At 35.6% G+C, this 14,173-nt stretch overlaps 4 protein-coding genes across 4 annotated transcripts; 3 read left to right on the forward strand and 1 right to left on the reverse strand.

Annotated features, from left to right (window-relative positions):
* Window positions 1-963: 963 nt before the first annotated feature.
* On the forward strand, window positions 964-3,928 carry LOC143445087 (ATP synthase F(1) complex subunit delta, mitochondrial-like). The gene has a single exon (XM_076943924.1). It carries the CDS (start codon window positions 3,221-3,223, stop codon window positions 3,722-3,724), a length of 504 nt encoding a protein of 167 aa, XP_076800039.1. The 5' UTR covers window positions 964-3,220; the 3' UTR covers window positions 3,725-3,928.
* A 154-nt stretch (window positions 3,929-4,082) lies between these two features.
* Window positions 4,083-7,174, forward strand: LOC143445084 (histone acetyltransferase KAT8-like). The gene has a single exon (XM_076943920.1). The coding sequence runs from the start codon at window positions 5,191-5,193 to the stop codon at window positions 6,565-6,567; it is 1,377 nt and encodes a 458-aa protein (XP_076800035.1). The 5' UTR covers window positions 4,083-5,190; the 3' UTR covers window positions 6,568-7,174.
* A 53-nt stretch (window positions 7,175-7,227) lies between these two features.
* On the forward strand, window positions 7,228-8,313 carry LOC143445086 (uncharacterized). The gene has a single exon (XM_076943923.1). It carries the CDS (start codon window positions 7,235-7,237, stop codon window positions 7,757-7,759), a length of 525 nt encoding a protein of 174 aa, XP_076800038.1. The 5' UTR covers window positions 7,228-7,234; the 3' UTR covers window positions 7,760-8,313.
* A 78-nt stretch (window positions 8,314-8,391) lies between these two features.
* Window positions 8,392-11,632, reverse strand: LOC143445085 (zinc transporter ZIP9-B-like). The gene is made up of 8 exons (XM_076943922.1): window positions 11,089-11,632; window positions 10,830-11,008; window positions 10,436-10,574; window positions 10,105-10,179; window positions 9,885-10,028; window positions 9,542-9,729; window positions 9,326-9,460; window positions 8,392-9,082 (listed from the first exon to the last, which is right to left on the reverse strand). Exons 2-8 carry the CDS (start codon window positions 10,923-10,925, stop codon window positions 8,876-8,878), a joined length of 984 nt encoding a protein of 327 aa, XP_076800037.1. The 5' UTR covers window positions 10,926-11,008; window positions 11,089-11,632; the 3' UTR covers window positions 8,392-8,875.
* Window positions 11,633-14,173: the final 2,541 nt, after the last annotated feature.

Consider the following 14,173-nt stretch of genomic DNA (forward strand, 5'->3'; position numbering starts at 1 on the left):
AGCGAATTTAGGGAGGGCTATGATCCTCCTCACGAAGCAAATATTTTTGGCTATAGACGTTTTTTAATCTTCATTACTTTTCTTTCATCGAACTTTGTTGGTTGCTACTGCTTATCAACTGTCACATGAAATTTTTGAAATAAAACTCAAAATTTTTACACTCCGCGCTTTTTCGATGAGATGCCGGTAATTTATATAGTATGCTATGTAAAAAAAAAACGTTTGTCCCTTCTCTCCTCAACGCAATCCTAAATACGCCACTAAGCACTGTGCAAGCGTTTGTTGGCATTATGTGTCCTACTTTTTGGTACTGAAAATATGGAAATCTTAGCGTGACATGCCCTAAAACTCTGCAATCATATTTAAGTTGTTTATAATATTTTGGCAATCCATTTTTGCCATCCAAGTCAAAAAAAATTAAGAATTTTATATTTAAAATTTTTCGCTTTTTCTTGCGCTTTTGTTTTCTTCGTTCCTTTTTACAAAACGATTTGGTACTTTAATGACGTCATCAAGGTGGTTAGCATTTTTTGTTTTCATTTATCCAGCAATTTCCTTTTTTGCTCTTTGAAAAATTACAATTTGGTTGATAGTTTGATAATGCACTGGTATGTTATGCAGTTCGACTAATTTCATTAGGTGTCAATATTTTTTGTTTGGTCCTGGCAAAAGGTGGTATTTTAATAAAACAACGATTAAAAACTACTCAGTTTTGTTAGTATGCTTATGACTTAGTGCTCACACTGGGTAGTGGGCAGTTGGTCACACAACAGAGCATCGATTATATGGTGTCAATTAATTTATCATCAAAGGTCAATTGCTGCAAGAAAGGTCGAGAGCGAAGTTTCTAGAGGTCGCTGTTGCCTTGTTCACTGACCCACTCCATTGTACTCGATCGTTGTCGAGGAGTGGGGACGAGAGCGCAGGTGAAGCTGTACCGTATGGTTACAGCCCGTGAAGTTAAAAAGAGTAGAAAGCAGCAGGCTCTATTGTGTGGTTATGATGGTCTGTAATGCCTAGGCCTACGATTTAGGTTACCTTAAAACAGCTCAAAACAACTTCTGGACAGTTCTGGTGATATAGGCTATCAGCAATCTGTATTTGTGAAAAGCTTGTATGATACCCCGGAGATCTCTGGCTGTTTGGCGTGGCGAAGGAGCAAATATCGTTACGCCACTGGTATAAATACTAGCTTCAGCATTTCTAGCGTGGTATCACAAGAAACAAGCATACAAAAACTGTAAGTGCAAGCCAACCCAGTATGGAATGTAAGTTTTTTGTGGGACCTCACTAAAATCCTGGAAAGGCTGAAGCGAAGAAAATAGGCTTAATTGGGAAACACTGTTTTTAATTCAGGCTTATAGTGTGTTGTTTTTTGTGCACAGGGCAGCGGTGTAATTTTCATAAACGGCTCTGCACCAGTAGGCAACAAAACATGTGCGCCAAATATGGCTGTTTGAGAATTTCTTAGCTTACTAAGTAGCTTTTTTGACTCATTTTGTGTACCAGGTAAGTACCGGACATGTCCGATGCACAACGCTTTCCTTCCATACAGGAAGCTAACGGCTTTCCTATCGTGGTAAACGTCTCCATTCATTAATTAAACTAAGAATTACGCTAGGCCTATGTTGCAGCGGAAAATAATTAGAGTTTTAACATTGACATGATGTAAAACATGGTTCTAGTATACAAGTGCACAAACACAGCATGCCTTTGTATACAAGACCCACCTAATAAATTTGTGACGTCATCTGGCTGTGCACTTGTATACTAGACCCTAAAACATAGTCCCTAATTTATGGCATAAATCTTCCTGTGCTTAAATGCAAGCTTTCCATTCAGATGCTTCGATGACTCTAAACATGTTCCACAGTGTTACCTGTGTCCTTTGATAACATCGTATTTACCATTCGAGTGAATCTATGTAAGGGTAAATTTAGACTCTTTTTTGGCTATCAATTTAGCTCCCAAATTATGGCTTACTCAAAGTCAAGTATTCAAAAAGATTACTAGAAATTTATCTCGGCTGTGCAGTTGCCACGAAATACAGACCGGGAATTGAGGCTTCGGTGCATTCCATCTCGCCAAAATTTTCATCTTTACACACTCGATTTCTCATTGAAAACTGCCATATTTTCCAATCGGGCAGATAGCTGTACAAATGTAGACAAAAGATAATGAGTAATTCATATTTGTATGCTGCAAAAGTCAGTGTTGGAAAAGCATGCCAAGATTAATGACTTTCTTCTTTAAGCAGTTAGAAATTTTTGTTTTTTTCTTAGTTTATCAAGTGAATAATACTCTTTAATATGAGGGTTTAAAATAATATTAAATTTAAGAAGACTTACGGTCATTTTATTCCTGTGATCTACCACTAAGCTAAATTTCAAGTCACTACATGCAGAATTATTATTGGTAAGGTTTCTATCATATCAAACATATTCACCTTGTAGGAAGCTACATTTTTTTACAATATATGATAAATTAAACTAGCTAACTAGATCTTTTTTCATACAATTATGCATCATTTTTGTTTGTATGTACATAAACTCTTTGTGCACCCATCATGGCTGTAAGTTTCATAACCACTATTATGTTTGGGTCTGAATTTGTTGTACGCATGAAAGTGCCTCTGTTTCATAAAATACATTGCTCTCACTAACTTACTTAGTTTTTCAATATGTCTTTGTGATGTGTATGTATGTATGTATGATAAAAGATATCTTAGCAAAAGATATATGCTAATGATGTACTTATTTATGATAATGATTTCTCATTTTTCATTCAGGTTTTCAACTTTAACACAAGCAGTAGGGACTTGCTCAACTTACTTAGATTTTTTGAATTTTTTTATGTTTAAAAAAAGAGCTTTTCAATCTTATTTGAGCGTACTTATTTAGCTCAGCTTCTCCTAAAGTACAGCCTCTCAAACCACGATATTTTCCGCTGTTAAGAGTGTTGTTTGATCATGAAAAATTTGCTCCATTAAAAAGTCATTTATAAGGCCTTTTCTTATAGACCATGTTTTAAATTACATTTCAAGTACCATTATTATTTTGTGATTTTTATTACATCCTCTTTATTATACCCTTCTACTGCATCTCCACTTACATATAATATATATTTTGAGTTTAGGTTATATAAAAGACAAAGCACTAATATCTAGAATGATTTTGTCACAGAGTGTCACTGGTGTTTCTGAAACAGCTAGGTATACAAAATGGCTTCAGCACTAATGCGTGTGTGTACTGGTAATGGCGCAGTTTGCCGCTCTGTTCTTAATACTTTACAAAAACGGAGTTTTGCTGAAGCCGCTGTAAAACCGAGTCAGATGTGTTTCACATTTGCATCCCCTAGTGAAGTATTCTATGAAGGAAGTGAAAACGTCAAGCAGGTTGATGTACCAACTGGCACCGGCACTATCGGTATACTTGCCAATCACGTTCCAACTTTGGGAGTTTTAAAGCCAGGAGTTCTGACTGTTCTAGAAGCAGAAGGAACAGTGAACAAGTATTTTGTGAGCAGTGGCTCATTTAGTGTAAATGAAGATGCTTCCGTTCAAATTACTGCAGAAGAAGCTGTGCCTGTGGATTACCTAGATAGAGACCTTGCTCGCTCCAACCTGGCCAAAGCACAAGCTGAGTTGGCCTCTGCAACTACTGATGAGGCAAAAATGGAGGCACAAATTTCCATATCTTGCAACGAAGCCATGATCAATGCTTAATTTCATATGCAAGTAAATAATAGCAAATTTTATTGCCACAAAGGTTTTGGACACTATTCTCATTAATACTTTGGTCATTATATTCCAATGGAATATTTTTTTGCTTAGGTCTTGATGTTCGGTTTTTGTCATAGCTGATATTGTTGGATGCTTAGTATGAAACCTGTGGCGCTCAAGTTATTAGTAATAAAATAATTTACTGTATATTGCTTTGTGGATTGCATTCCTTTCCTAGGTCGATTGTTATAGGTAGTCATTCTGACATTGTACGGTATATTCAGTACTCTGCAATATTTCTCAAACTGGCAGGTAATGTGGTCATATGAGCCCAATCTGTTATTAAAATTGTTTATTCAAAATTATCACAAGCTCTTAAAAGTTTATATACACCAAAGTCAATATAAATGGTAGTGGCCAAATAGCTAACTTAGTCCTACATGAAGTTAGTTTTAACTAAATAGTTAACTAAAGTTTTTTGTAGTTACGGGATAGTTTGAAAATGTTTACCAATTTAAAAATATAAGACAGAGTTTGCAAATAAAGTGGGTGCAATGCCTTTATTTCGTTTTTTCTTTTTCGAATCAACTAATTCATGAGGAAGTTAGCAGAAGAATAGTTTTTTTGGTTTCTGAAAATTTTATTTGGTGATTTAGCCACCAATAGAGTGCTTTGTACCACAACCAATGCATTTATGAAGAAAAGAATTATGTTAAAGAGTTGTAAATTATAATAAACCTTCCGATGCTGACCCTAAAAAATGTCCGATTCTGATCAATTTTTCCTAATCACTAGTTCATTTGCAAGTCATGTTAAAAACGTTTTGTAGGTAATCTTGTTTTAAAGGTATTCAATGAAGAACTAACAATGCAATTTGAAGTACTTCGACGTTGTTTCACTTCTACTGCTCTGTACTGGAGGATCATTAAAATCAAAAGATACAGAACGAATTACAAACTTTTTCTCATTCTAGTAGCAGTGAAATGTAATAATGTGTTTTTACTGTTCCCTTTATGCCTGCTTCGTTGACCTAGTAATAAAAGTAAAGTGTATGGGTGACTTATCAGATGTACCATTATGCTGTTATTGTACATGGTGAAGTGAAACGTATTTTATCTGAAAGCTGTATTTTATTTGGTATATTTCATGCTCAGTAGCACCATTATAAGTATATGTGCTGTGCATATTGTAAATTATTAAATATAACCCATTTCATATATCTCTGATGATTCAATGAAAATTTCATTATAAATACACTGCTGTGCACATCACAAATTATAATATTGGCAAATTGCGGTGTGTTTGTTTTCTGAATTATTGAACATAATAGTTTTCAGATTTTGTAAAAGGATGCGTATGATGTTTGCTTTTTCTATCAGAAATGTGTATTCAATGGCAACTATGTTAAAAATCAAGAAATTCTTTTTGTATCATTCTAGGAATTTTTCTTAAAATTTTAATTTAACATAATGTCTGCAACTGCACCAATTGACAAAGAGAATGAAAACAGCTTAAAACCTGAAAGTCCAAACCTTACCAAGAATGACGTGCTAACTCATAATGCCTCAGATGCTCATGGCAAGAACATCACTGATGGAGGAACAGAACATAAAGTTAAACTTAACGGGCATTATTACTGCCAGCGTAGTGATGGTACGACACATGTGGCTGAAGTTATCCAAAAGCGCGTCAATGCACTGCGTGGAGATTGTCATGAATACTATGTTCACTACAGTGGATTCAACAGGCGTTTGGATGAATGGATTGACGCGAGCCGCATCGATACAGCCAAGTCTGTTCCAGAGAGCAAGGCTGCTGTAGTAAAGCCGGGCGATGTTAATGATAATGCTGATAACAGAATGACCAGGAACCAGAAAAGGAAACATGATGAAATTAATCACGTTCAGAAATCTTATGCCGAAATGGACCCTGCCACTGCTGCTCTTGAACGAGAACATGAAGCAATTACTAAAGTGAAATACATCGATCGAATTCAGCTTGGAATGTATGAAATTGATGCTTGGTACTTTTCACCATATCCGGATGAATATGGTAAACAACCAAAGCTTTATGTTTGTGAATATTGTTTCAAATACATGAGATTTGAGGCAACATACAAGCGACATTTGGTGGAATGCACATGGAGGCAACCACCAGGTCGAGAAATATATCGAAAGGGCACTATTTCAGTTTATGAAATAGATGGTAAAGATAAAAAAATTTATTGCCAGAATCTTTGCCTTTTGGCAAAATTGTTCCTTGACCACAAAACTTTATATTTCGATGTGGAGCCGTTTCTTTTCTATGTTATGACTGAGGTGGACAGGGATGGTGCACATGTGGTTGGTTATTTTTCGAAGGAAAAAGAGTCCCCTGATGGCAACAATTTGGCATGCATTCTCATATTACCACCGTTTCAAAGGAAAGGTTACGGCAAATTTTTAATTGCATTCAGCTATGAGCTCTCTAAAGTAGAAGGCCAGATAGGTTCACCCGAGAAACCCCTGTCTGATTTGGGGAAGTTGAGTTACCGAAGCTATTGGACTTGGGTGCTTCTTGAGATTCTGCGTGATGTTAGAGGTGCTTTGTCTATTAAGGATTTAAGTGAGATGACCAGCATTACACAGGCAGACATCATATCCTCACTTCAATCACTCAACATGGTAAAGTATTGGAAAGGACAGCATGTCATTTGTGTTACTCAGAAACACATTGAGGAACACTTGCGGTCACAATACTTCAAGCGCCCACGGTTGCCAGTGGACAGTGCATTTCTCCGATGGCAACCACCCAAGAAGAAGACCATGTCAACTCACAAGAAAGATGTTGTATTTCACAAAAAATAGCTGCTTTTGAATCTCTGTTTCTTTAATGTATGCTGCTGTTTATAACATTTTACTGCCATTTTGTGAACTGACCACAGTTATAGTCATTGTCCAAACAAATTTTTGTTTCAAAATTTTTTTTTTAATTTTTCCACTTTGTTTTCAACACCTTGTGATTTCACATTGACCTGTAATACAAGTAACATCAATAGTATTCTCAAATATAACGAACCTATGAAAGTTTCTTCACATATTCCAGAAAGTACATTTTTAGTACCGTATTAATATCTGCTTTCATACAAGTAGTATTTTGGTTTAAGAAAAAAGGCAAAATTAAGTAGTTAATTATTGGAATGCCGACACGCAAATTGTTGAACTAGTCAGATTCAATTCTGTCGTCCTTTCTCTATTGGTAATATATTTTAATTATTCTGCGTATTGTAAAATACATGTCAAATCTCCAAAAACAGATGAATCTGGGCCCTCAGTTATGTCATTTTCTTGTAACATGCCATGAACTGGAGGAAGGACACTTAAAACAAGTTGCATATCACCGCAAACAATCTAGTAAAAAGCTATCAAAAGTTCGGCATTTCAGTATTGTTAACTTTTGTATTTTCATCTTAGACATGGAACAGGGCAATTCTGTGTAAATTCAGTTGTATAATTGTATTAAGATCAATGAGAGATGTCTGAAAATAACCAAGTTGATCACAAGGCACATGGGATTGTTGTTCTCGGGGAAGATTCCGAGAGTGACATTGAGGAAGCTATGGAGGCCACTAATGGTTATTTAAATGTTGAATCTTCCGGCGCTGGGGTCAATCAACTTTCAGTGGATGATGATATACTAAGTCAGCCTGAGGTTGAAGAAAGAGAGACAGTGTTAAATCCTGATCTTGCAAAGAATGAAGGAATCACGCCACCTTCATACAACTCCTTACTCCATAAAAAGCTGCAAGAGGCTAATATTAAATTATGGATGTCCGTTGGTGAAGTGCAAAGCAATACTAGTCGGGATGTTGTGTCCACCATGAAGAGGGTGTGTGGGAGACTGGACAAAACCCAAGCCCTAGCAGTGGACAATTCAAATAAAATTCGATCGAGCATAGATAACTTAAGGATTCTATCAAGCACTGTCAGGGCAGTTTTATCACACAGCAAAACAGCGTTACCACAGTTTATAGAAGCCCAAACCACCACCACTCTATGAATAATTATGCTTATTATCTTGTACATTGTTTAACGTTTTTGTATCACTTCTAAGGAATTTTACTAAAATACTTTTTGGTATTAAAGTTCTGGTTAAATATTGATGCAATGCAGCAGTATCACTGGAAAGGTACCGGCCATCTTTGACTCAATTGATTTGCATTGCATAACATCTCATATTTTAAAGGTGAACAACATGGTATGTGGCTTGCACTTGAAATGTGTGTAATATAATATCATATTTATGCCCTCAATTTCACTTTTCGTTAAAATAAGCATAGTCTAAAAACCAAAACAGAAGTAGATTGTTTACCAACGCAAATTTGTCTCTAATTATGAAGACCGGCTCAGTGTTTTGTACGCAGGTTTTTATGATGCAAAATTGTCAAAAATTTACAGGTACTGTATTGCCCAAAAGACACCTGTTTAGCTTGAGGCGTAAATTATTAGTGAAATTAATACCAACAAACTGATATTGCAAATATACAAACTTAAATCAGAAACCAACTACTTAAGAATTGTATGTGCATTGTGCAATAAATATGTTGTTGACAATCATTAGTCGGATGATGCAAAGTACAGCACTTTGATAATGCATGCACTCATCTGGTAGGAATTCGTAAACAAAACGAATTATAAAAGTACAAGTGCTTTTTTATTATGAAAAATGCAACAGTAACCTACAGGCAGGTGAGATTGGCCGTTCTGGTCTGAGTGACGGCTTTCTATGAAAGGTAACGTACATTAACTTGGCTACCACTCTGCCAACTGTATTCATATACAACAAAAATTACTGTTGGAAATTACATTTAGTGTCACCAAGCAATAAAACGTTAACAAAACAAAAAAATAGATGTTAAAAGCACTTGGCGGGCACCTTAAAGGCAAAACAATAAAGCAACACAAGTCTCCACAATCCTTTATAAGCATTACAATATCATATTCCTTAAAACTAGAAGTGCAACACAAGCATTATTTTAAGGCCTGTATGAAGGTCCAATGGAATGCTATCTACTAATATATGTAGTTTTACTTTGTACGTTCATTGCACTTACGTATAGTTTATCAGTAAAAACATGCACTCAATTGGTTGAATACTCAAGAAAAACAATGAACATCAATGGCTGTGGCTTAAATTTAACAATAAAGGAAATAAACTGCCTGATACTAGAACTGAAACCTCACAAATATTAAGTCCTTTGTTGCTCCCTGAATGAGCAATTTCTGGAAGAACATGAACGGTAGCAACATACAAAAATGTTCCAGCTGAGAATAGCATTGCAATGCCAGTCGCATTTACCTCCGAGAGGAACTGACGATCTTTCTGGAAAGTTAATAACAACAACGTCAACTAGCTAATTGGGTTATTGGCCTTAGGGACTTCCACTACAAATTTTATGATTAATCATCAGCTGCCATCATACTTCCTCCTTAATTATACACAGAGCAAGGTAGAACAGATGCTTCACTTGATGATTTGGTTGGGATGAATCAAACCATGCACAGTCACTTTATACCTTTTACGTTATCCTATCATGCTGCTATTTACTTCTTATTGAATACGCACCTGATTTAGCAAACAAAATGTTACAATAGCAAGCAATGGTGCTGCTATTGCAAAAATTAACAAATGTTTTTTAACTCTTCTCACTTCTAAGCCTTCATGGACAAGAAACGACACCAGTCCAAAAGCTGCCGGTGCCTAAAAATGATACATAGATATTTTGTAAAATTGTGCAAACTTTTCATTAGGATAACAAAAAATGAAGGTAAAAACTGTTACCTTATGAAGCATAATGGCTATGAAAACTATCAGTTGTAGATCATGCCTATCAGTGCTTGCAGCTGCTCCTAGTGCAATACCATCAGCTGCTGCATGAACGACCAAACCTATTGTCGCTGTGTGTCCTTTTGATTTTTGATCACTCAGCTGTGATCGAGAGCTTCCTAGTTTGCTTTGATTAAGCTCGTCTAAAGTATGTCAGGTAATTCTTTAAGGTTTATGGGAAGAAAAATTTCAATTTTTATCACATAACACTTTGTACTTAAATTTTGAACCAAAGAATGATGAGCGAAGAAACTTATATAATCTTTTAGGCATGCACTACATTACCAATATGACATACCTAATCGAATGTCTGGAGCATGTGAGTGTGTTGCCCCACCGATCTGATCAACAAGCAGCATGAAAACAAAGCCTAAAAGTAAAGCTAGCCCAATTTCTCTATGTGGGCTGTTATGTTGATGAAGATGTTCTGTAGTTTCCACAGCTAAAGATGTACATTTTTTAAATAGATGTTCACTTTAAATCAGGCATAGTATGCACGCCAATATGAGAACCAATACCTGCAAAATCTATTTCCTGATTGATAGATTGACTTTTTGTTGATTCACCATCACTAACTTCTGCTTCATTGTTGTCTGTGTCAAAATTTCGCTTGATATTACTTACAGGTAAAAATGCTCAATAGTAAAACTTCTTGCATATCAGGTTCCTTTTTGAAGTTAAGTTAATGTTTTTATTCAACTATTACAGTTAACAAAATAAACGTTTAAGGTTTAAAATTCTTTGGGTTAATCTTTAATCTTATCACAAAAATAAAAGCAGTTGAACTAGGCTAAACTAAGAATAAAACTAAACAATGCAACAAATAAGTTTTTTAGGGCATAACATCACCTAATGCAAGCTTCACATGCATGTTGTTTGGAGTTTGTTGGCTGCTGTACATTGTCTCAACTCCTTCTGGTATAATGACAGCCAATGCAGTTCCCACAAGAAGGCCAGCACCAAAAATGGTGAAAAGTTGTATTTTTCTCTAACAATAAAAATGCAAAACATCCTGGTGGAAAGTTCGTTTGCAGCGCACCAGAAAAATAGGCTTTTTACTTAAATCAACATCAAAAAGCACATGCCCCACAAATTATACGTCTAACCTAGAATATACGACATAACAGCAACTTTGGCAAAGCAACAAAGTGCCTAATGTCCAGTAGCGAAAAACATAATCGGCCCACAAACTTTAGGTCTTTAAAAAGTACTAAACAAAAATTACATTCCAGTAGATACTCACAGGTGAAAGAGAAAATGCCAAAGGAATCCAACCAGATACCAGACATCCAATGAGCATAGCAAAAGACAACAAACAGATAGTCCAGAATTCAGCCATATTTTAATTTTATCTTTTGAGATTTAACTGATGCTCCAACCCAAATTTAGCCTCTTCAGAATAGATTGCTTATTCATAAAATTCTGATTGAAAAGAGGATTTTTGTGAGAACATATATTTCACCAACTACTGAAATTTACCTAATTTCAATAAGAAAACTTACCTAAATGGCTAGCCAGTTACGTCATTGGTATTTTGGTAGCCAGTAAAGTAAGCGTCTATTTCACTGACTGTTCGTTACCGAAATAAGAAAACACAAAATTAGGTACACATTTTCAACTTAATATGACATAGCCTACTATACTGCGTAGCCTACTGCACTATAGGCTATTTTATCCAAACCAAAAATTAATCGGCTATGTGCCAGAAGTGTACAACCAAATGATGTCAAAATTTGGGTCGCAGGGGCTTAGTATACAAATGCTGAAATGCGTCATGACTGTTTACTTCCACACTGGACCTGGCAATTAAAAAAAGAACTAATGCCTTCAGATGAGACTCAAGTTCTCACTATTTGTCATGAGAAGCCAAAATTTCTAACAAATGTGAACTTGCTCAGAGCCCTAATTAAGAAATATACGGACAATTTGCCAGCTATGATATTACAATTTTACAACTTCGATAAACAGTTGCCGGTAGAATAGAAACAGGGGTAGTCACTTTGTTATCATGAAGTCGTATTTTTATTTTGATTACAGTGAGACATTTCAAAACCATAGAAAATTACGTAAACTCTTTGCAGTACCCAACGTCATGACATGTCTTGACGTCATCATGAACTTTCCGGCGTATCATATATAGACATCTTAGAAAAGAAAATAATAAATGGCAAAGTCAAAGGAATGGCTTTCAAAGTATATGCCTGGAGTCTTGAAAAGGAAGTAGACTTTGTGAGACAAAGTTTTCTATTAAAATGGAATGATAATTCTTCCCGGAAACGGTAATCTACTTGAATTTTCATGACAATAGCATAATAAGCGTCGGCTCTGTGGCCGAGTGTTTGAACGACAGGCCTTGCATTAATGTAGCCCGTGTTCGACACGCAATGCCGCTACCGTTGTAATGCCCTTGGCTTTGAACAAGGGCAGTAACCACGCTTACTCCTGTTCAGTGTTCCTGGTATACAGTCCCAATTTCAGGCAACACATTATAAAAAATAAAAATGTCTGTATGGTATCAATCGGAATTTGCACAACGGCTATAGCTTGGTTACAGGGGCTCCACCAATGGAGGAATCATCGCCGAGCCCGAGTTTAAGTCGTGTTTAGTCAGAGGATAAATATTATGATACCATACCATTATATAACAAATTCTAGTTTTGCAAAGTAAAAGTTACTTACTATTTGTTATGCTGTAAGATACTTCTATTCTAGGCTTATCAGTAGATTGTGATAAACATACTCGTACACATTCAGCTGTTTATATTGTAAATCAAATATTTTTGAAACTAAACAAATATTTGTAAAAACAAATTTCAATGATGAAAGCGAATTAAAAGGCTTGGTATTGTGGATAAAACTCGCGGTTATTCCTACATTGTGTAACAAAACCTCATCGTCAACAAATACCAGCCTGACTACGTCATCGCATATTTATGGCAACAGAACATTCTTCTTTGATAGAGTTAGTTATGTAAACGATTGAAGACTGAGGCCTCTTGCGAGAAAGCTTTACAGGTTGGCGTGGTTATGGGCTAAATACTTTCACTTCAAAGTTTCCTTTAATTGTAAAGTTGCGAGCGATTCAAGCTAACTAAAATATTTCACATATGGATCACTGGTGCAGGTATATGTAAAAAGGATAGATTGAACGACGAATGTTGTAAAACAAGAAATTAAGTATAACTTATGAAATAAAATTAAGATAGCATTAGACTTGAATGTGGATATTAAAAACCACACTAGGCTACTTTATAATAGCATAGAACAAATATTTAACGCACTGTAAAAATAATGAAAGCCCAGAAATCTTTTCTAGCATTTGGACATATTTGCCTTTTACAGTATTTAGTTCACGCAATTATCAATAAAAATATACGATACGAACTAGTAGTGAGCAAAAAACGTTTATCAAAAGCTTACCCGTGCTGCAACCTAATTTATTTTAGCTGTCTTACATACAGATATGTGTAGTGTTGGAGCGTGGCTTTCAAACGAAGTGAGTAGTGACAACCCGAAGCTACACTACAACCTAAACTTGTCATTAAAAATGTCACATGCCAGTGATGGCACTGTGCTTTTAAGCGGTAGTGATAACTGGTAATGATAAATAATTTTTTGGCTATTATCGTGTTGATATAGGCAAGGTTGTCGTTTCTGAAAGCTGCGCTAAGGCAGTGCTGTGTCTTTCCACTCCAGTGACAGAGTCGTAATAAGACGGTGCGATGTTGACATAGCTTTTTCATGAAAGCATTTTTTGTTGTACAGTAATAGAAATTGAGCGTCGTGACGGAAACAATAACCCATACGTTTGCTGGCCTATGCACAAAGGTATGTTAATACACCAGAATTAAAAATATTTGGTGAATAGACGAGTGTAGTATTTTCTCAATGCTCTGCTATGGTCGTTAAGTTAATGTTTCTTTAAACATTTTGTGTCAGTTACTACACTTACAGAACCAACTTAGACTATTTCAGACATCTCAATTGCTGATCAGATGCGTATGGTATAGATGCGTTCATCAAACCACCATCAGCTTAGCTGCTGTTGTTATACAATAACAACAGCATAGTAGTGATCGTTCAGGTAACTCAGTGCCAATTTTTTTGCGTTTTGCCGTAACGCACGCAATGAAATGCGTTGGACTGAAAAAAATATTTAACGTTTTTCTAAAACAATTTACTTCTTGTCGACTAAAAAGGCTGTTGTGAAAAAAGAAGGATAGATGTAAATTAATTGCAAAAATAGAAATATTTGAAAGACAGAACAAATCCATCAATGTCTTGAAGATTTCCAAATTAAGCTTTGTGCAGGGCTCTGCTGCTTACGATTTTTTTTATTATGGCTTACTCAGTTGCTGACTATTTCAACGATTTGTATATTTTTGCAGAGATAGCTATCCTCTTGGAAGTTTTATCAGATAAATGAGCTTTGTAACAGAAACCAATGCAATATAAGTTTCCTTAAAATATAGATTTTAGAATTAAACATTAGCTAAGCTAAGATGAGACGCTGTTATATCTTATTTGACAGTTAACAGGGTATGATTTTGAAATCGGCAAAATGCCTTTGAAACTGGAGAATAGCCC

This window comes from Clavelina lepadiformis, chromosome 2, assembly GCF_947623445.1.
Source record: "Clavelina lepadiformis chromosome 2, kaClaLepa1.1, whole genome shotgun sequence".
Lineage (NCBI taxonomy): Eukaryota > Metazoa > Chordata > Ascidiacea > Aplousobranchia > Clavelinidae > Clavelina > Clavelina lepadiformis.